The 22,679-nt window shown below is 34.7% G+C and overlaps 5 protein-coding genes across 6 annotated transcripts; 2 read left to right on the top strand and 3 right to left on the bottom strand.

Moving 5' to 3' along the window:
• Positions 1-906: 906 nt before the first annotated feature.
• Positions 907-7,505, top strand: LOC130968721 (F-box/LRR-repeat protein 3-like). 2 transcript variants are annotated; one of them, XM_057894136.1, is made up of 16 exons: positions 907-1,162; positions 1,744-2,035; positions 2,133-2,261; positions 2,362-2,569; positions 2,648-2,794; positions 3,355-3,429; positions 3,791-3,862; positions 4,145-4,216; positions 4,473-4,544; positions 4,668-4,739; positions 4,958-5,029; positions 5,107-5,178; positions 5,660-5,803; positions 6,185-6,256; positions 6,771-6,917; positions 6,999-7,505. In XM_057894136.1, the coding sequence occupies exons 2-16, from the start codon at positions 1,838-1,840 to the stop codon at positions 7,181-7,183; spliced, it is 1,737 nt and encodes a 578-aa protein (XP_057750119.1). In that variant the 5' UTR covers positions 907-1,162; positions 1,744-1,837; the 3' UTR covers positions 7,184-7,505. The 2 variants fall into 2 exon arrangements, with proteins under 2 accessions (XP_057750119.1, XP_057750129.1); XM_057894146.1 differs by lacking the exon at positions 3,791-3,862.
• Positions 7,506-7,957: 452 nt separating this feature from the next.
• Positions 7,958-11,687, bottom strand: LOC130962219 (protein PHOX1). The gene is made up of 3 exons (XM_057888366.1): positions 9,003-11,687; positions 8,661-8,901; positions 7,958-8,193 (listed from the first exon to the last, which is right to left on the bottom strand). The coding sequence occupies exons 1-2, from the start codon at positions 11,050-11,052 to the stop codon at positions 8,753-8,755; spliced, it is 2,199 nt and encodes a 732-aa protein (XP_057744349.1). The 5' UTR covers positions 11,053-11,687; the 3' UTR covers positions 7,958-8,193; positions 8,661-8,752.
• Positions 11,688-13,469: 1,782 nt separating this feature from the next.
• On the bottom strand, positions 13,470-16,479 carry LOC130973082 (uncharacterized). The gene is made up of 11 exons (XM_057897482.1): positions 16,107-16,479; positions 15,744-15,866; positions 15,572-15,668; positions 15,450-15,485; positions 15,112-15,299; positions 14,925-15,027; positions 14,648-14,829; positions 14,468-14,545; positions 14,294-14,396; positions 14,122-14,215; positions 13,470-14,033 (listed from the first exon to the last, which is right to left on the bottom strand). Exons 1-11 carry the CDS (start codon positions 16,409-16,411, stop codon positions 13,684-13,686), a joined length of 1,659 nt encoding a protein of 552 aa, XP_057753465.1. The 5' UTR covers positions 16,412-16,479; the 3' UTR covers positions 13,470-13,683.
• A 1,826-nt stretch (positions 16,480-18,305) lies between these two features.
• On the top strand, positions 18,306-20,005 carry LOC130970642 (protein ALP1-like). Its single transcript, XM_057896824.1, has one exon. It carries the CDS (start codon positions 18,334-18,336, stop codon positions 19,630-19,632), a length of 1,299 nt encoding a protein of 432 aa, XP_057752807.1. The 5' UTR covers positions 18,306-18,333; the 3' UTR covers positions 19,633-20,005.
• A 31-nt stretch (positions 20,006-20,036) lies between these two features.
• On the bottom strand, positions 20,037-22,459 carry LOC130970553 (calcium uptake protein, mitochondrial-like). The gene is made up of 7 exons (XM_057896709.1): positions 22,010-22,459; positions 21,850-21,917; positions 21,541-21,764; positions 21,341-21,424; positions 20,991-21,198; positions 20,568-20,864; positions 20,037-20,477 (listed from the first exon to the last, which is right to left on the bottom strand). Exons 1-7 carry the CDS (start codon positions 22,293-22,295, stop codon positions 20,271-20,273), a joined length of 1,374 nt encoding a protein of 457 aa, XP_057752692.1. The 5' UTR covers positions 22,296-22,459; the 3' UTR covers positions 20,037-20,270.
• Between the last annotated feature and the right edge of the window lie 220 nt (positions 22,460-22,679).

The following is a 22,679-nucleotide window of genomic DNA, read 5'->3' as shown; positions in this document are numbered from 1 at the left end:
GAATTACTTATCATAAAAAAATTACAATTAAAAAAATACTATATTATATATAAAACTCTTTAAACATATTATATATAAAAGTCTTTAAACTTAATATATCAAAATTAAATTTATATATTATTTTATTTTAAATAAATTAATAAATAGGTCATGTGTTAAATGAAATTAAAATAAAAATTTTACATAAACATTCAATTCAGTTGTACCAATAAATTATAACTCAAATGATGTAGGCTTAGTTTGGTAAATCTTTTACTTTTGAAAAGTAGTTTATAAAATTTAACTTTTAAAAGATGATTTTTTAAAAATTGTAACATTTTTATTTGATAAATCAAATTAAAAATTATTTTTAATGAAGACAAATAATAACAATTGTGTTTAATAAAATTGCTTTTAAAATTTAAAAATACTATAATAAATATAAATACAAGTATTAAATTTAAAAATTAATTAACATATGAGATTATATTAGACTTTCAAATTTTAAAAAATACAAGCCAACTTTAAAAAACTCTATCTTACATATTTTTAAAAGTATCCCAATCATTTAAAATCTACAAATACAAACATATAATTTTTTTATTTACTAAATACAAAATAAAATACTTAAACTTTAAAAAATACAAATATCTCTTAAAAAAACTTTATCAAATTATACCATAATATTTTCATACTTATCTAAAAGTGTTGAATTCGAATTTCACTTCTATCTTTCAAAAACAAAAAACGGAAGACTAATTATAAGAAAGAAATAACCCTTAGCTTATTATTAGGAGAAGGAGAGTAAGATGAGAAAGACAAGGGTAAACGACACGAATATCGGAGAAAGAGGAGCGTTTCATTCGGAACGGGACCCACTGTTCTCTCTTATCTTGTTCTTCATTTCCTTTATCAATCAGGACACGTGTCATACATCAGATGGCACTGTGTTCTCTTCACTCTTCTTCTTCCTCCTTCTTTCTTCTTCCTTTCACTCCACTACTATCTCACTCTTCTCTTTCTCTCTCTAAAAAAACTCCTTTCCCTTTTGATCCTTCACGTAATCACGTTTCTTTCTCCACTAACTCCTGATTTTCCGTTTCGACCATACCTCATTCGGTTACCGGAATATTCCCCCTCACCTCCTCTCTCTCTCTCTCTTCGCCGTCGGAGAACCAAAGAGGTCTGTGACGTAACCTTAAGCAAAAGAAGAAGAAGAAATATCTTTTATGTTTTCTTAATTTTTTTTATATAATCTTGCTATTTTTAATGAACCTAAAAGAAGAAGAAGAAATATCTTTGATTACTTTTAAGTGAAAGCTCAAAAATATCTTGAGCTGCTTTTTGAAGAGAGGCTCTCATACTCTGTTTGCTCTTAATTATAAAAAAAAAATGAAGAAGAACAGATAGAAAAGTGAAAATAAAATAATCTCCACGAAGGTTACTGAAAAAAGGATCATCTAGTTAATTTTCTCGCTTCAATTAAGAGAATCATACACATGTGGATGGTGCTTTCTTTGTTTCTCCTTAGTAATTTGTAATTAACTGAAACTGCTATAACTACAGAGTTGATCAATCAAAATGATCTTGTCTGCATTTTTTTGTTTGATGATCACACTGTGGCCTAGTTTATTTGTTTGTTTGTTGGTTTGATCAATATGATTAATCTTGAAAGTAATGTGTGTGTGTGAAATAAATTCACAAACTTGAGGTACAGTTTAGATGACAGGTTTGTTTTCTTGTTTATCTGTTTTCTGTGTGCAGTTCACGTCAAAATCATTTTGTTCTGGAATGGGAAGTTGACTTTCTATGGTACATGCCGTACAATTGTGATTAAAAGGGTATTGGCAATTTAGCCATGGGGGGTATATGTTCTAGGAAGAGGGAACAACAAGTCATGGAAGATGATCTGCATAGAGGGGTCTTAGGAAGATACTGCAGAAGTACCAGTACTAAATGGCCAGGGGCAAAAAGTTTTCGTTCCAAGCCAAATAATTTCCCCGGAGGGGGTACATGCCCCTCACTCATGGAGTTATGCATTCATAAGATACGCGAGGTTTGATGCTATCTTTAGCTTTGATTGCTTTTGTCTTACTTTGATTGCTTTTGTTTCTATTATGTACCTGATTACATGTTTTGTTGCATTGTTATAGGACTTCCGTAAATATGATTCTTTCTCAATGCTTCCACCAGACCTAAGCCAGCAAATTTTCAATGAACTGGTGGATGCTCAGTGCCTAACAGAAGCATATATTGAAGCTTTTCGAAATTGTGCTCTTCGGGTGTGTGCAGGAGGCTTGGTGGAATCCCAAGTTTTGCTTTGATTTAAGAGTTTTCAGTTACAAGCATTAGCCAACTTATGAGATGAGTTTTGCATGGCAGGATGTTTTGTTGGGTGAATACCCTGGAGTGAATGATGGTTGGATAGATGTCATCTCTTCGCAGAGGTCATCTTTACTTTCAGTTGATCTTTCTGGTTCAACTGTGACTGATAAAGGATTGCGTCTACTGAAGGACAGCTCAAATCTCCAATCATTAACTCTCGATTACTGTGACCAGTTTTCTGAACATGGTCTCAAATACGTTAGTGGTAAATATACTATTTCTTTCTTGATGATATCTAATTGATTAGAATTAACATGTCAAGTAATGCGACTTTTCTGGATAGGTCTTTTGAACTTGACTTCCTTGAGCATCAGGAAGAGTAGCACTGTTACACCTGATGGAATGCGTGCTTTCTCAAGCTTAGTTAACTTGGAGAAATTGGACTTAGAGAGGTGTTCAGAGATTCATGGTGGATTTGTTCATCTTAAAGGTTTTTTTCCTGATATTCTGCTCTATCTTTTAGATCTTGAACTTAGCTTGTTATTATTGTAAATTTGTAATGATGATAACCTCTTGTTTAAGCTCAGTTCTACATACAAATTTAGGGAAGTATGAGACAGTAATGATTAATGGGGTGGATTGACATGAGCTTCATCATGTGGGAAGATCCATATGATAATTATCGTGAATTATCTAGTCTCATTGTATTCTTTGAATACATAGCTTTAGTCGAGGCATCTATTTTATTAGTGGTTATGTTGTTTGAAGGCTTCTGGTTAGTTTTCTAGCCTACAGTGGTATGGCTGTATGGCAGGCTGGCAGGCCACTAAGTCATGGCAATGGTATCACCATGCCCCAAGGAGTAGCAATGGCTTACAGATTAACTGCCAACCTACAAGAAATCAAGATCAATGAGTGAATGCTGTGCGATCATACCTGTTGAGCCAATCCTCATTGTCTCTTTATTTGAGGACCCTTTTTGTTAGAGAGCATATACTATATTCTCACAGATAGTTTCCTTTCATTTGTTTGTTTTAAAAATTAATACAGGTCTGAAAAAGCTCGAGTCTCTCAACATTGCATGCTGTAAATGTATTATGGATTCAGACATGCAAGCAATCTCAGGTATTGATCATAAGGCGGCGTGATTTGTATCATGGTTAGGATATTATTTGAAAGTTATATCCCCCGGTCATGTTTTCAATTTTTGAAAGTACAAACTTTTTTTTGTACCTGTCTCTAATCAAACACATCCTAACCACGCACTACCTTATGGCCTAGGTCATATAGATAAGGTATCAGGGATATTCAGGGGACATCCTACTTAAATTTTTCATCCTGTATGCAACAATGCATTAACTTCCATAGCCTGTAGGCAGCAATTGTTATAATGCTTGATTAGCAGGGTTCTTTTTCTTCATGCTTTTAGATGAAAATTTTAGATATGGTCTCCGTTTTAGTTGACTGCCAATTTGTAATTGTTTAGGTCTTATAAATCTGAAGGAATTGCAAATTTCCAATAGCAGTATTACTGATCATGGAGTTGCTTATTTAAGAGGTATATTTTCCATAGTATTTGTCATATATCACAGATGCCAATGCAAGAATATAATTGCTGCTGTGTGGCTGTTGTCTCTGCACTTAAACACATCTCGTGTCAGTTAATGATCATCACCTTTAAGTGAAAGACATCATCATTTTTTACCGTGAAATAATTTTGTATGAGGAACTACTGACACACTCACTTGCTGTCACTACTCTTCAGTTTTACTTATTGACTAGGTATACTTTGTGTATTATGGTTTTCTGTTCTACATTACCTTCATTGCTCTGGTATCAGGTTTGCAGAAGCTTACCACATTGAATGCTGAAGGATGCAAAATTACTTCTGCATGTTTAGAGTCTATTGCTGGTAGTTTTTTCTTTTCTTTTTTCCTTCTCTCATTTTGTTCTTCAACGTCTCGCTTATTTATTTTTCTTAATATTATACAGTAATTTTCGATTCTCTTTGAAGTCATCCTGTTATGACTTATGAATGAACTTGTGTCAAGTTTATGTGAGAAATAAAGGGTTAGACAGGTTTAGCATGCACACACAAGTGGTACTAAGGCTGCAAAGACAATTCTGAATTTTACTGACATTCAATTATATTTTTGTTTCTGCTACAGCCTTAGCAGCCCTGGAATCTTTAAATCTCAACAGGTGCTGTCTTTCTGATGATGAATTTGAGAAAATCTCTAGTAAGACTGATTCTGTTTTCTAATGACCAAACTTGAGGACTTCCTCTGCCAAGTTTGTACCTGTAGCTCTAATGATGAAAATATGAATCCATTGTTTAACAGTCTGCTTACAATTTCCTGTAGGTCTTAAAACCTTGAAGAGGCTAAGTCTGGCATTTAACAGGATCACAGATGCCTGTTTAGTACATCTGAAAGGTGCTTCTAATTTCTGTGCCTTTTGTTATGAGCTTCTGAGTATATTTTTCTCACCAATATATGTCCAATTGAATTTATGCTATTTCAGAATTACTGTTACAAAAATTCAGAATGTGAAGAAAAGACCATGTCCTTAATTTACACCATGCATGCTGCTAGTTTATTTTGAGTTTTCCAATTATCCTTCATATCCTCATTTATTTATTTTCTTGGTCCAGGTTTAGTAAATTTGGAGTATTTAAATTTGGATTCCTGCAAAATAGGCGATGAAGGGCTTGCCAATTTGATAGGTTTACTATTAAATTTCTGGTGTTTACCAAATGTAGCTTTGGATTAACTTTATATTAACAGTTATTTGTTTATTCAGGCCTCACTCTCTTGAGAAGTCTAGTGTTATCAGACACTGAAGTTGGTTCCAGCGGGCTGCGTCATATATCAGGTACATGGAAAAAATCATATTAAATAAAAATTCAAACCCGTTCAAATTATTGTGTTATTTATAAACTTGTTGGTTGTATTCTTCATGAGCAAATGCTCTATGACGACAAGGTGTTACATAAATCGTTATTGCATTGTCACCTTTTTTCTTTTTCTTTATACTTTTTTAAAAAAAAATCCTCGATCAAGGTGTTCTATTGTTCAGGTTTTTAGTTTTGGTTTCTTGCTGATTAATTTCAGGGTGCTGTTGATTTGACTGCAAGAAGTTCTGTAACTAAGTTTGCTATTTTTCAGTTGCCAGCTGTTAGTAAAAAATATTTGACAATATGTACTTTATCATACAGTCATTAATTTGTTTTTCTTTTTTTTTTTATTTGAAAAAACATGTTGTCATTTGAGTTTTATTTGTTTACTCTTCTTTTATCCTTGTACATTTCGATTTGATGCATTTGTTGATTATATATGTTCTGGCTTTTATACAGGTTTACACAAACTGGAAGATTTGAACCTGTCATTTACCTCGGTAAATGATGCTAGCCTGAAAAGACTATCAGGACTGACAAATCTTAAATCACTTAATCTGGACGCCCGACAGATTACTGATGTTGGACTTGCAAATCTCACAAGTAAACTTTTCCTTGTGTATATTCATTGTGTCTGCTATGCTTTTTCTCATTGTATCATTTTTAAGTTGGAGCTTTTATTACAAGAACTATGGGCTCTTGCTATATAGAGGGTGCTACATAATGATGTTGAGCAAGAATCAATAACTCCTTGAATTGAATTTTCTATTTTACCTTTTTCCTTTTTCCTTTTATTTTTTATTCTCTTTAAATCACTTTTATCTCTATTCTCTATTACCCTACTATCCATGATCATGTTTTGACCTCCAAAATCTTTAGAGAAGGTGACAGGCTAGTCATATAATCACTGGTACAGCGTGGTAATCAGTTTTATTTTTTGTCCGATACTCTATTCTTACTGTCTGATTGCCTTGTCTTGTATAGGTTTGAGTGGATTGATAAAATTGGATCTCTTTGGAGCTCGTATTTCAGACGCTGGAACTGTATTTTTAAAATGTATGTATGTTGAACTGTTTTAGATTTTAGATTTTAGATCATGGTTGATTTGCTTTTTTCTTTTCTTTATGCACTTATTATGCAACAGTATATTCCTTTTTAGCATACCTGGTTGTGACCTGCAAACTTGATGATGTAAGATAAAACTGAGTAATCTATATCTGAAATGGGAATGAATGACAATGGAGATTCTTTGTTCGGTGTTTGTCATAGGAGTATTGAGCTAAAAGTGCAGCTTTGTGATGAAAGTGTTGTAAATTGTTCAAGATAATAAATGAATCTAAGTAGATGTCTATGCTTCTGCAGTTATTAAATATTTATTGTGTTTGAAAATGTAATGAGATTCTTTTGTACTTTTTGATAGAATAAATTCATGTCTCTTTTGTTCCTGTACTTGAGAAAACTATAATAGCCCAAAACAGTAACACAATACTCCTATGACAAACTGCATAAGTGTGTTCTTCAACATGGATTGCAAGCTGAAATGTTATTTCCTCTATGTTCTTTGCTGCAGCTTTCAAGAACCTGCAATTCCTTGAAATATGTGGTGGAGGATTAACTGATGGAGGCGTAAAACACATAAAAGAGATGACCTCCCTTACACAGCTTAACCTGTCACAGAATTGCAACTTGACGGATAAAACTTTGGAATTGCTATCTGGTATTTTCTGCATATCTTTAGGATTTAATATCTTTTAATCTATTTTGTTGACACATTTGGTATATTTTCATATAAATACAGGGATGACTGCGTTGAGGTCACTTAATGTTTCAAATTCGCGCATAACCAACGAGGGATTGCGGTATCTGAAGCCTCTAAAGAATTTACGCACTCTTTCCTTGGAATCTTGCAAGGTTACTGCAGCTGAAATCAAGAAGCTTCAGTCCTCCGACCTCCCAAATTTGATAAGCTTTCGGCCAGAATAGACCAACAGATGATCGGAGAATTCTGTTCTCAGGCTTGTCAACAATTCTCTGTATATATTCAGATCTCCCTGTTCTGGATATTATAAATGATCATTACAGGGGGCGGGTAATTCTAGAAAATGTGTACATAAGCTATTATGCATGCAACAATGTAATTAAGCTTTTATTTTGCATGTTGTGGTTACCCGAGAATAATTGTACATAAATCATCCTTTTCCTTTTCTCCTTTCGCAGTTCGGTTGTACACTTTGTACATGCCTATTTGGGCTGCTATCTACGTTCTAATGCATGTGATAAAAATTGTTGCAGAGTTTCTGATCAAGTATACTGATCTGAGCTTTATTTCGTGTCCTTTTTATTTTACCCTTTTCTGATTTTATATTTGCTTAGCATAATAAGCAACCATATAACAATGTGTGTGTATACATTGGTTAGTGAAATGTGTAGATTTATCTCTTTTTTCCCCCTTTGGATGGGTATATTTGATGCTTCTAGATGTGCATGTTGTGTTATTGACGAGATTATAAAGAAAAAAAAAGCTCATTACTTCTACAAAGTTAGGGCCGCAAATTCTAGAAAATATATAAATTCAGTGTTTTAAATCCTAAATAGTTACTTAGCACAGTAATTAAAGGAGAAAAATAAAAAGTTTAAAAGTCTCATTTATAAACACTAAACCAAGAACATAGCACTTACAAATGTATAAAAATTACAAATACAGGAAAAATGGTGGGGTGGGAAAAGAACCCGGGGGGGGGGGGGGGGGGGGGGGACAACAATTCTCTCTGGCTGCTTTTGATACAAAAATTAAATCCTAACAATAAATCAAATATGAAAAACTAAAGGGAAGGTAACATGAGCAGAAACCAAGCACAAGGTAAATTCCTGCAACTCCATCTTCCCAACTTGCCAACCTTGCGTTCTTGGTAAGTGTAATATGAATGAAACCAATACTTTTTTTTTCTATGAATACACTGCTGAACCCAGACTTATAAATAGCAAGAAATAACCTGCAGAATGGGTGAACCAAGGATTACCATAAAGCTATTATTAAGAAAAACAAAGGTAGGGATAGAGAGGATTAATAACATAATAAGTAAGCAGTGTCACTCTTGCACATAGCTCAATGTTGCTCAGCATTCAGCTATGATATAACAAAAAAAACTTGGATTAATTAGAGGTGTAAAATGTACTAGTTTTCCCCAAAGAAGAGAGGAAAAAATTGCTCTTAAGTTTGTTGAAATTTGGAAACATTTACAGCAAAGCACATAAGGCAAATGCCAATATTCTAAAGCTACTTATGAGAGATCAAATATGCAAGATACTTTTGCATGTTGCGGCCATAAACTTTTCTGCACACTTGAATATATCAGAAAACAAATCATGAACATCATCAAATATTACAGACAACCAAAACAAGCAACTAGACAAAATTAATAGAATGGATTTTAATCAGCAGGGTTTTACACTCGGCTACCTTTGGATGACGATGGTGCTTTAGCCGCAGAAGCAGCCTATAAGTTACTGTCGGCATTGTTGTTGTTTGATATTTGAAGAAAAATATGCAACTCATGGAAGCTCAGATGCCTGATCAAGGTTTGAAGCTCGCCTTCTAAGCAAGGGCTCCAAACGAAATGAAGGAATTACACGCTTCCACCTTTTAGTTTCATTTATATCACTCCATGCCTGTACTATTATTTCAATGTTGAATCCTGGACCTGTAAGTTAGAAAAAGAGTGAACAAATGTATATATATGAACATATACCATTAAAAAGCTAGCTACAAAGTAGAAAGTATGTAGTTATCATGAAAACAAACCATCTGCTGCAGCATTATTTGAACAGTGATCCTTCAACGTCGAAGATATATCTGATGAAGAAGCTCCAGCAAGTTCAAACTTCTCAGCTGCTACTCCCAGTGTTTCATTCCATGATGGTGAACCTATTTTGAATTCTACAATGGAGCGTTCATATAGCATGGTACCCCATAGAAGATTAATTAGAGCTTTCATATTTGCCTGCTGTGTAGCAACTTCCTCTGAGGATATATTTTTGGCAAGTACATGCAACCCCATGTATTGTAGATGTCTTCTTGCATTCTTTGAACTAAAGGCTTTACTCAAGTATTTCTTCCCCCCTGATGCTTCAAATATCTGCATTCCTTTCTCTATATTATCCTCAGCATCGTTGTAAAGCTGAAGAACCTCGGTGGATGACCATGTTTGTAGATCGACATTACTACTGAGAGCATGATACCAAGAAAGTTTTGCTTGCTCAAACTGCTGCTGCCCTAGTGCTAGGAATGCTTCATAAAAATCCGGCTTGATTTGAATGGCAGCTACATATTTTTCTCCCGCGTCGGAAAATTCTCCCTTTGCCCATTCATAACAGCTCAGGATTCGTTCGCATATGTTCTCTTTAGAAAAATCATCTGTTAAATATACTTTCTTCCTTGCCCTTGATGCAAGCACATTTCCCCAGTGGAACAATGCTAGAGCACTCATCTCTTGGAACTTATCTCCTGCCATGTTAAATAAGTCTTGTGCTTCATTACATGTAACAGTCTCCTCCAAAGCCTCGGAATAGAATTTCATCCCAAGGTCATGAAAATCCGGATATCTGTCAGATTCAAATCCAAGATGGTTCTTGAATAGCTTGGCAAATTGAACTATCCAATCCTCAATGCAAGATGAGCCAACAATTTTCTTTGGCTTTACCTCACAACTTTCATCAGGTACATCAACCACAACAGCCTTTTTCCCCACCTTTACTTTGAGCCTTTCAAAGAATTGATCCTGCTCAGGAGCAGCTGCTATTATATACAACCGGATAGAACTCTCGGATCCTGTTTCAGCCCATCTTAACTCATCATCACAAGTGATTGTAACCAAATCACCTTCATGGTCCCTGTATTTGACAAGAATGGGTCCTAGGCCTGGGAACCGATCATAAATAGTTTCTCTTAGCTGCAAGAAGCTGCAATGAGCAGGTAGTTGAGCGCATCTTATATCCTCGCCAAAAACAAATTTTACTGCTTTCTTGGGTAGATCATCTGTTCTATCATTACTTTTCACCTCTATAACCTCCTTAATGTCATCCTTCTTCTCCTCAACTTTGTCCTTAGCCTTCTTCTTTTTGGATTTGTTCGTCTTCTTCTCAACAACAATGTCATCAGCCTTATCCTCTGCAGATTCCTTCTTGTCTTGCTTTTCTACAATTTTGTTATCAGGAGCCTTCTCCTCCTGTCTATTGCTCTTTTTCTTGCGCCCCTTCTCTTTCACCACGTTTTCTTGCGGCACAACATTAATCGGTTCAACATAGTCTGGAGGCAATTCAATTACTGAACCATTTACTCTTAACCCCTTCTTCTCAAGTGCAATTTTCACCTTTTCCGAGATCTCCAACGCCGTGGCATTATTTGGATCCGTCTCCACAACAGCATTAACATCCTTCAGAGCTAAATCCAGCCTATTTAAAGCCTCATAACACCTTGCCCTCTTCAACAGAGCTTTGCTATATCTTGGTGTTACCTCAAGAGCCAAATCGCATTCGCGAATCGCCCTCGGGTACTGGCTCCGTCCCATCTGCATGTAACATGCAGCCATGTTACTCCTCAGATATGACACATCTGCATGATTCCTTGGTAACAATTTGAGAGCTTTCTCATATTTCACCAATGCCCCTCTAAGGTCCCTCCTTTGGAACAGTTTGTTCCCCTCATCCTTCAACTCCTGAGACATGGATATAGATGAGGCCGGATCACTCTCATATTCGTTGGTGCTGCTGCTCTCTCCCACTTGCCCTTGATCCTCACCTTGATTTCCACCATCTTCACTTGTTTCTCCTACTTGCTTCTTTTTCTTCCCCATTTTCAACCCAGCAATCCAACAGTAGATAAACTAATCCAAGCAATCACCTTTCTTATACAGCAATATCCAAAACCTCAATCCAATCAACCCTATAAGCAAGAACGATAGCTAACTCCCTTCTCAAAAATAACTAAAACTTCATATGTTACCAACTTGGCAGAATAACCAAAAGCCAAGGAAACATTTTAAACGATACAAAAGAGGGAGAAAGAAAACTTTATATAACAACCAAATTAATCAACTTCATACATAGCAATACACAAAATGGAAGGTACAATGAAGATGAATGAAAAAAAATTAATTAAAAAAAGATATTCCCTAAATGCCAGTGGCTGGAATTGAGGAAACAACCTCAGAATCTCAAAGTTGTGCTCTTACCGTAATGGCATGAATCCTGGAATCTGAAAAAAACAAACGCATTCTTCTCTCCAAATCAGGATTTGTTTCTCCGCAAACACAAATCCCAACTTAGAGAGGAACAAGGACAAAAAAAAAAAAAAAACAGGGATTTGAAGATGAAGGAGATTGAGCTATCTTGTCTCGTAAGAAGAGGGAAAAAAAACAAGGACCCAGATTTTGGCAATGGGAAAAGCTTCAAACTTTGGAAGGGAGAGAGAAAGACAAGGACATAGGAGAATCGTAAGAGAAACCAGACATGTTGCGATGTTTTTGTTGTAAATGCAATAAGGAATGGTTTTTGTTTTGTTTTTTTCACATTCTTGACGTTAACGCCACACAAAGATGTGGAGAATAATAATATTTAATCATATAATTGCAATTTGTTATCTGCACTCAGATTCTGAAACTCACTCCTCAATCTTTTTCCTTTTTTTTTCTTTTCCTTTTTTATTCCCTATTACTTCTATTTTAAAATAATAATAATAATAATGGTCGTAATCTTTTATTCTAATATTTAAGTAAAACTGTAATTATTATTATATTATCTTAAACCATATTTGTTATGAAATATAAAAGGAATAATAGATTAAACATGTGATAGTTGACCTTATGAAGAAAAAATCCAAAACAAAAAGATGGATAATAATGCCAAATAAATGTTATAGATATTCTTATGCTTAGTTTCTCTGTTTTATTTTTGGTGATGAAAGAGACATGGATCACTCAATCTCAATCATAAAGCGAATGATTGTATTTTTCTCCTGAAATTTGTATTAATGGGCAATAATGCTTTAATAATGTATTCATTAAGTTCCAATCTAGTTTTGCTATGATTGATTTTCAGACAAAATAATATATATTTGGCTATGCACCACATATCATTTCGTTAAAGTATCAACCATCATTTGATTAATTGCGGCTTGATTTCGGCTAAATAGAATTACGTATTTAATTATTATTTTTTTATATAGAAATATTATTTTAATAATTAAAAGCAACTTGAAATTAATAATTATTGGAAGTGGATTAAAATTAGCTCTTATATTTTATTATTAAAATAACATTTTCCTTTTTAAAGTCTAAATTTAAAAACTTATGTTTAGGGTTAAAATGATTATAAATAAATAGATATTAGAAAGTTACGAAAAAAACTTTTTTTTAATTTATCATTTTTTGAATATAAACTATTAGACTTTTATGTACTTATTAGAAAGATTCTGAATTAACTATAGCCATATTGTGTTGGGGAAAAAAAAGGAAAAAGGAAATTCTTTTGGTGGAACCCAACCAACCACAACTTTATAAAAAGTGCAAAACCATGTGAAGACTCTGAGCAAGGAATAAAAGGCAAGTCATCTTCTGACTTCTACCAAGTAGGTTAGTTAGTTAAAGGGACGCGTTTTGCCACGCCCATCACATAAATTGAACTAATTTAAGTTAGTTGAGTAGTCAATTTATTCATCTATTTAAATAAGTATTAGGAATTTAAATTCTATTTTGTGTAGGCAGTAAGTAAACCCTTAAAAAAGCCAAAATTTGCGACGGATTAATCTTTAAAAAAAAAATGGATCAATTGATGCAACAATTTGACGTCTAAGGTGTATCCAAATAGTCATGTTGAAGAGAATAACCCAGTGAATTAGGATAACAAGATTATCTTTAATTAGATAAAAGTTGTGATTAAAGCTATGTTCTACTGTTTGTTTTGTTTGAATTGTCCTGAATTGTGTTCTTTGTAGGTGGAGCTTTTTTGAGTAAATTTCGAAAAGAAAAGAAAACATGTGCCTTGCTTTGCTTCCTTATATACCTTTAAAGTAAAGAACATCATTTTTGTAAATTGTTAGTCCATACAAAAATATATGCACAGCTAGCAGATAGATTTGCCAAACCGCAACCCAACCTGTTTAACCCACAAATTAAATAGTACAACCCATTCAAAATATGATTAAGAAATTTATAGATTTAAATAGTGTGGATTTTGATTTAAACAAGTCATCTTAGATATTGCCATATGAATAATGAATACCAAGCTGTATATTCAATACACTTTGGAGTTTGGAACATAACTAATTGTTATGAAAAAGGAATCATATTCATCAATTGTTTATGCTGAACAATAATATGATTAATACCCAAAACAAAAAATAACAAGAAAAAATGTATATTAACATCATCCTGCTACTGACATAAACTGATCTTGATTTATTATTATTGTATATAATCAGTTTGTTGCTACTGAGGAGGAGCAGAGTCCAACATAGCAAGGTACTGAGTGATGGCTTCTCCTTCAATGTTGACTTCAATGTCATAGTCAGCCAATGCATCTGAGCTTGCTATGTCTGCAGATATCTCATCTTCCATCTCCACATCTCTCTCTGAATCTGATGATGATGATGATGATGCACCTTCACCTTCACCTTCACCACCATCATTATTTTTATTCACATCTTGGTTCTCAACATCAGAACCAGCAACATTGTGTGATGCTGATGCTGATGAGTTTGCTGCTGCCTCAGATTGTGGCATCATCAGTCTTTGCATGATTTCATCTGGGGTCCCACCACCCTCAACAGCAGCAACCACTGCTAATAAAAAAGTATAGTGAATTAGTGATTACATTATATTATATAAAAACTATATGACTATTCATTTAGTAAACTACTTTAGTACCTCTTGATCTCTCAAATCCCATCTGCACATATCTCTCAATTTCAGAATTGGTGTCCTGTTTTTGTTTTTTTCTTTTCTTTGACTCAATATAATCCTTCATGATAACAACAGTTATTACTTATTAGTAAGACTAAGACATGATGTAGTTAGTTAGTAAGTAATGGTAATTAACCTGTAAATTAGAATTGGTCTCAGGTTTTGTGAGATCATCTAATGCTTTGTCACTGTCATTCTCATTTCTTCTAAGTGCTTCAGCTGCAAGCTCCCTCTCAAACCTGCCACAATTGTAATTAGCAACAGCAAATTTCAAGAAAACAAAGCCGAAAACGAATGATAATTTTCTGACCCAATAGAGACTAATTCATCCAATCTTGGAAGATCAACAGGCTTCTTCAGAGGAGTCACCCCATACTGCTTTTGTTCCCTGACAGATTCACCAACATAATCAGAAAGAATCGGTACAAGTTTATATTACTAAATAATAATAATAATAATAAAGATCAAGTTAAGTGTAAGTTTAACCAACCAAATCTCGTTCCTTCTTTGGATATCTTCCATCTGCTTTTGCCTCTTCTTGGCCTTCTCCTCAAGAAGAAGATCAATGGCTCCCCCAACATCTTGATTGGTCATTCGCAATGCTCGCTTCGCATTAACCTCTTTGAAGCCCATTTGCATAACAGCTGATAAAGTTTCATCAGACACTTGTAGCTGCAAAACATAATCAAACAAGTAAGCCAATACATGTCCAAATTCTCAATTATAATTATAAATTCATCTCAAGTCCCAATAGGCCTTTTTCATACCCGAGCAAATTTTGCTTTTGCAGAAGTCAATGCTACTCTTGCTTTCTCAAACTGTCCACTATGATAAGCCACCACTCCCTCAAGAAGCTCCAATCTCAAATGCCTATATATACAACAAACTCATAAGCATTAATAGTCTTCTCTAAGCACCAATTAAGAAGAAGGAGATCAGAGTTTAATGGCTCACAATGCAAGTTCTGGAAAGCGACCACCCTGCAAGAGCCTGAGGCGGAGCAAGTTCTTGCCATGAGCACGCTCTAGTCCCTCTCTAGCCATTTCGAGTCGCTTTCCTGCTTCCGAAAGCGAACTTACGTCGCGCAGCATAAAGTAACACCACACCATGTTTATTTGCAGAATGGGTACATTATCAATAAGCTGAAACCAAGAAAAACACACAATTGTTAATTATATTCAAACAAGTTGAATCCATTATACATAGTGCCTCAAATAATTCTCATACATAGACCAACAAATTCAAGTCTAGAATTTAGTGTCAAAAGTGAAGAGGTTTCCAATATCACTGACCTCAAGGACTTTTGAATCACAGAGAGAAAATGCTTCCTGCAATAACAGTGATCATAATTATTGATAACATGGTTTGAAAAAACACATATGAAAATGATAGATATCAAATTTCCTTAACTAACCTCTCCCATAGAGAGAACTTCAAGTGCATCTTTGTAGTTTCCTTGTCTAATAAGGCGCTTTCCATTTGCATCAAGCATTAGTCCCATCATCACAGCCCTGCCAGCCAAACCCAAAAAGATAACAACAGAATTGTTTCAAGTTTATTTATTATGCATGGTTGCTTAATTATACCTCTGATCAGTCTCAGAACCAAGTTGCACTTTCTTTCCACTTTGATCTTCAACTTCAATGTTGAAGTCTTCAACAGGTAATGATCCATCAGCATGCCTTCCAGCAAGTGCAGTAGCAGCAGCCCTTGTTGCAAGTAATAAATTTTAGATAAAAGAGCCACAAAGATTCAATATTTAACAAAACCAACCATACAAAAAAACAGTCATCAAATCAGTCACTCGTATAAAATATATGATACAATACAACGGTAGAAACTCAAAAGCAGTCGACTGATTTAACTACATTTTTACGTAAAGTCGTCTTCACTTGAGTTTTCACCCAGTACAAAATATAAATTAAAAATGAGTTAAACAATACACGTACTTGAGCCTGGAAAGCCTGCGAGAGCGTTCCTCTTCGGCCATGATTTGATTCTTGATGGATTGTCCTTCTTCAACAGAGATACGAGTGGATAGAATCTTAGCGTTGTTCTTGATACCCAATTGAGTCAAATTGTGGGTGGGGTCATCAGGATCCTTGAGGATTCTGCCGGCGCAGATGAGGTTGATGGAGTGAGGGTTGCAATTTGATCGCTTTGCAACTTCATCACGGAGCATGGGAATGTTCCAGTTGTCAAGTTCAACATCTAAAACTCCAACCCATGTTCCACCAATTCTGAGTTTCTCCATGGCATCAAACACTGGACTACTTCGGAGACTCGTAGGTTATTATTCTATTTATAGGTGCACACACGTGGACCCATATCACCACAAATTCAACTTCTTCAATCTTGTTATGAAAGAAAGCTTCCTTTGCAATTAAGGTTGGTTCATTGTATTTTACTAGGGTTTTAAATTTTAATTAAATGAATTCTGTTAATTAAAAAGGTCATCAATAAGTTAATTAAAACAAACTTAAAAAAGATTTTTCAGAATATCTTTAAAATAAAAAAGGTAATTTACTCAAATAAATCATTTAAAAATCAATATTATACTAATATTTTAAAATGAATTACCTTTTATCTAAATCGAAACAATTAGACTTCATTTATATATTTTTAAGATAAATCGAATTTATTGTATATGTTATATCAATAATAAATTGAATATAATATCAATAATAAATCAAATTGATTTGATTTACTATTTTTGCAGCATATACATATAAATAGAATATTTGTTACTTTTAAGTTAATTATTTATTTATTCTATATTAACTTTAAAATATAAATATCAATAAAAAATTATTTCATTTGAATATAAATAAAATATCAAAAAAATCAAAACGAATAAAAATAGAAATCCAATTTTTGTATTTTAGTTTAAATTTTAAAAAAATCTACATTTTTATAAACTTATTAATTTAAAATGGAATAATATATGATTTTTAAAAATTAATTAAAAATTATTTTTTAACTCATTAGCATTTAAAAAATCATTATTGATATTTTTTATGTTAAAAAAATTAATATTAAATATAATCCTCTAAAATAATATAGAAGTTAAAACTTAAATTTTTTAGAGTTAGAAGTAACAGATAGTTATACAATATAAAATGACTAATTATATTTATACAAGATGTAATTCGAGAAATAATTAAAATATCATATCAATCAAATTATCATTTAATTTGTGAAATTAAATATAAAACTTATTGCTTTAATGATGTTACTTCTAACTCAAACGTGGATTTTTTTCAGAGCATAACGGTATCAAAATATAAGTTTTATATTTAATTTCACAAATTAAATGAGTCAAACAATATTTTTTAATTAATTTTTAGAAATTATTTATTGTTTCATTTTAGATTTTTTGGAATTTAAACTAAAACACAAAAGTTAAATTTTTATTCTTATTCGTTTTGAATTTTTTGATATTTTATTTAAATTTAAATGAGGATATTTTTTATTGACATTTATGTTTTAAAGTTAATAATTTATATCAATACTAAATCAAATTAACTAGATTCGATTTACATGTATAATAGATCGAATTAACTTAATTCAATTTACTATATTGTACATCGAAATTTTCTCTAATAAATCGAATCTAATTAATTCAATTTATCCAATTTAATTGATTCAATTTATATAAAGATAAATCGAACATGTATGTAAATCATTTTATTTTAGAATATTAATATAATATTGATTCACAATTAATTTATTTGTGTGATTTATCCTGATAAAAATATAGATTTTTGATTGGTACTAATAAAAATAATATAAATATAATAATTAAAATATTAACATAGTAAATAATTTAACTAAATATCTTATATTATTTAATAATATTTAATTATTATTTTTATATAAAAATATTTTTATATGAATAATTAAGATGGTTATTTTTAGAAGAGAAATTATAGCATTTGTTACAAAGAAGATAGATGGAATTTTGAATGGAAGAAGTTGACATTTTCAAAGTTTGGCAGTAATATATAATCTGTTAGAATAATATATTTTCTTCAATCAATAATTTTAAAAGTAAAATTCTTAAATTTTGTTAAAACAACAAATTTGTCCACTAACAAACTAATAGATAAGTAAAGATTAAGAGAGAAAAATAAAATATTAATTGGAAACATTTTTGAGACAGTAGAATGTGAATGAATGGCACCAAGCGGCGGCACCAAGCGGAAGGCGAAGAAGAAATCCCACCACCACCTGAACCGCCCGAACCGGCCCAACCTGGCGGCGATAATCTCGGCAGTGACAGCCACTGCGAACTCCTTCCTCTCCCAAAACGACCTGACCCTTCTTCCCTCCCAAACCCTCGCACTCGAATCCCTAATCGCATCCACATCCCACTCTCTCTCTACATTCCTTTCTCTCCTTCCCAAACCCTTCGACCCTCTCTCGCTCCCACCTTCACTACCTTCCCCGCAACCCCAATGCTGGTTCCGCCGCTTCCTCTCCGCCGCCAACACCGATTCGCGCTGGCTCCATGCATTCCGCATGTCCCAGCCTTCCTTCTCTCAACTCCTCGACCAACTCTCCCCTTCCCTCCGCTCCGCGCTTCCCCAAATCGCCCCCGATTGCGCCCTAGCCGCCGCCATTTTCCGACTGGCCCATGGCGCCTCCTACGCCGCCGTGGCGCGCCGCTTCGGGATCTCCCTCGCCGAGTCCTGCCGCGCTTTCTTCGCGGTCTGCAAGGCCGTGACCAATAAACTAGGGCACCTCTTCGAGCTACGCACTGATTCCGACAGGGTTGTGGTGGGTTTCGGGTGGAGCTCGGTCCCCAATTGTGTGGGCGTTCTGGGGTTGGATAAATTCGCAATTGAAAGCAAAATTTTGGGTGAAGATGGGTTCTTGATGGTTCAGGCATTGGTGGATTCCGAAGGTAGGTTCTTGGATGTTTCCGCTGGGTGGCCTAGTACGTTGAAACCCGAAACTGTTTTGCGTCAGAGTAAGCTCTTTCTTGAGGTTGAGGAATCCAGAGAATTGTTGCAAGGGCCATCTTTTAAGCTCAGTGATGGTAGTTTAATTCCTCAGTATGTGTTGGGGGATTCGTGTTATCCCCTTTTGCCATGGCTTTTAACACCTTATAATAGGGTGAATGAGGAAGATAGTTTTGGTTCTGCTGAAAGAGCTTTCAACATTGCACACGCACGTGCAATGGGGTTGGTTGGTGATGCCTTTGGGAGGCTAAGGGTTAGGTGGCAGATCCTTTCGGATTTAAGGAAGTGGAAAGGGGAGTGTGTTGAGTATTTGCCTTATGTGATTGTGACTTGCTGTTTGCTGCATAATTTCTTGATTAAGTGTAACGAGCCAATGCCTGTTAAAGAAGTGACAATTGTGGAAAAGGAAAGAGCGGATGATGTTGCTTCTGATGGAGTGGTGGATGAGAATGCAATGAGGATAAGGGATGCACTTGCCATGCATTTTAGTAGGGAGAGCTTGAGAGGATGAATCAATGAATGAATGCTATGGAACAAGAAAAGACTCATGTCTGTAAAACCTTGTAGGGGCTACCACTTCCGTTAAGTTTGTTGGCTTTCAATGCCCTTTTTATGTGTAACATTTTTGTCATGTATACCACGTGCAGTTTTGATGTACCAATCACAATCAACTGTGATACTGCTTTTCTAGTTAGGGTAGTTTAGCAGCACACCAAGTACAAAACACGCTTTCTTGTTATTGAGGCTTTGTACTACCAAGAATGTAAAAGTATGAAACTCTTCTTTTCAGTAGCCAAGATGGTTGTCTGTCTGCAAAGTTTTTGTTTCGAAAAGTTCAAGCAATTACATCCTTTTCAGAACGATAATATTCGTAAAAAGAGAAGGTACCGAAGTAACTGAACTTATTTTTCCAGTCAAAAACAGTATGAGAAGCAATAATATTTAATAGTAGCTGGTTTATCAGTATGTACAAAAATGATCATATGAGGACAAATTCCCAGAAAGGGAAAGATCTTGGACAAAAAATGAAAATTCAACACTCTACATCTCTGAGTACACAGCAAAATCATGTGATAAATGATAAATCTTCATCCTGTGTTGCTTCATATGGTTGAATTCATTGCAATGCTTAATTAGATTAATTCATCATTAACTTTGAAGCTTAGTTGATGAACGCTTTGTTGCACAGTTCCAAAAGCAAGATAACAAACTTCCCATGCCTTCACGTGCTGTACTGCTTTCTCTTCTTTGTATAACTTTAATAAACTCATCAGCACTCAAGTTTCCATCCCGGTTAGCATCAAAAACATGAAAAATTATGTCAGCAACTGCATCTGTAATAGTGATGCCACATACCTGCATCAATTTAACATTAGCCATAAGATGTTTCTTTTCATTCATCATTGGAAATGCTCGATACTCAGTATAAAAGGGAGTTTTTAGTACCTGTGATGCTGCTCTCTGAAAATCAGATTTTGTCAACTCTCCACTAATTTGCCCATAGCTGAATATGGCTAGGGAGAAGAATTCCAACTGCTTGCGCAATTCTGCAAAGGCTTCAAACTCTTGAAATGTGATTTTTATGTTTCTGAGATGCGAATCATCGTTCATTTCCTCCACCCTATCCAACAGTTTGTTTATATGATTGATATCAGCAGCTGCAACCAAGGAAAGTGCGAAATCTTTGGCTGAAATTGTTCCTTTTCTGTTGTAGTCATAGTGAGCAAACTCCAACTTCAAGATCTGCAAAGCAAAATCGTATGTTGCGAAATGCAAGGTGTTTCTTGCTAATCACAAAAATTTCTTAGCAGTCCAAATAAAAAACTTTCAGAATGTGCTGTGAAATCATATTATGATCAGCATACATACCTCTTCATGTAAGTCTCTTAAGAACTGAACAAATTTTCCATGTTCCAAACAAGTATTTCCATCTTTGCCAAAGAAATACTCCAATATACCACCCTCGTCCACCGAACTTTTAACGCCGAGGCGCCGTCCATCCCTGTGGCTAGCCCCCTGTCTGTTTTGAGATCGCATCAAAGCCATCACTTTCTTGAATTCTTCTTTGTCTATTTCCCTATTAACATGATCCTTAGAGAGCTGAGATGCACAAACCAGGATATCTTTGATAGTGGACAAAATCAATTGTTATTGTAACAATATGTGTATAATCATTATGATTGTGACATTTTTTCTGGAAGGAAGGAAGAAGATCCTACCCATTATTGTTAAGATCAAACATTTTGAAGGCAACTGTGAAGCTGGATTCTGGTATGCTGAGGAGAGTAACAAAAAAGATGTACCTGTAATTGAGGAAGAAATGGATTTGTTATCCAAATTAGCAGCACTTGAAATCTGAACAAATGAGATTGATTCATGCATAGAAGAAGATGTGATAACAACAGAACAGAATACTCACTCTGGAAAAGAAATGACTCCATCATTGTTAGTGTCAAAGAGCATAAAGAATTCAGAGGGTTGACACTGCAATGTACCAGGAACCTGCTCCCCTCTGAGAAAGCCCTCTCTAACACGGTTTGATTCCGAAGGAGGGAACACCGGAACAACAGCACGCATCAAATCTGCAGGTGTCATATAAACCTCGCCATTCGCGGTTTTGATCGATGCAAAGTACTCGAAAACCTGCGAATTAAATGAATAAGAATCAACATCACTGATCATTGAAGAAACACATAATGAAAAAGACTAAAAAAAGTGAAATGATTACCTTCTCTGGAGGGCTCTGTAAGCGGATACGTTTTTCATAGTTGAAGAATACTCTTCTTCTGTAGTTGTCTGTAAAGGATGAAAACGAGAAATCCAAAAAACAATATCAATCGAAATCTTGTGTCTCAAGAAACATGAAGAGGAGTATAGGGAAAGATTACCATTGAACAAGAACTTGGATTTGTTCTCATGATTCTTCTGGAGCTGATCGTCGCGTGAATAGTCGGCGAATGAGTAGAGAGAAGGAGAAGAAGAGGAATAGCAGTAGCCTAAGGTGGTTCCAAGAAGCACAACGCCAGAAGCTATTGATCTGAGAAAAGATTCAAAGTGGTTACTTTGAGAAGCCAAGGGCCTCAAAGATGATGACGTGGAGCTCTCTGATTGGGTGCACAGAGTCCTTGTGCTGAGCCTGAGAGATAATGGCAAAGCTCTGGTGCGAGAATACATGGCAGTGTTGCGGGTTGAGACTCTGAAACTGAAACTGAAACAGAAACAGAAAGAGAGGCGTGTGTTTTGTGCCAAAACTTGTGGTCCCCACGAGTTACGCGCCAAAACTTGTGGCCGTTGTGTTCCGTTGCAACTGCCAAAGTTGGTTAGTGGTTATCATTTCTTCAACATGATTATTTTTTTGCCCTTTAGACTTAACTTATTTTTCTGGCTAATTATAGTCAGTTCTTTATTGGGTCTAACTTTAGCACCGGTGAAATCAGAGATAAGTTAGTTAATCTCCAACAGAAACTTACAACTAACTACAGCTGTCACTACTCTAACGAGTAACGACAATAAGCTGAAGTAAATTGCAAATTGCAGGGTAGTGTCTCCAAATGATGT

The sequence above is a fragment of the Arachis stenosperma genome, chromosome 1, assembly GCF_014773155.1.
Source record: "Arachis stenosperma cultivar V10309 chromosome 1, arast.V10309.gnm1.PFL2, whole genome shotgun sequence".
Classification (NCBI taxonomy): Eukaryota; Viridiplantae; Streptophyta; class Magnoliopsida; order Fabales; family Fabaceae; genus Arachis; species Arachis stenosperma.
The sequence above is the reverse complement of the archived record's forward strand: the minus strand, read 5'-3'. Positions and strand labels throughout refer to the sequence as shown.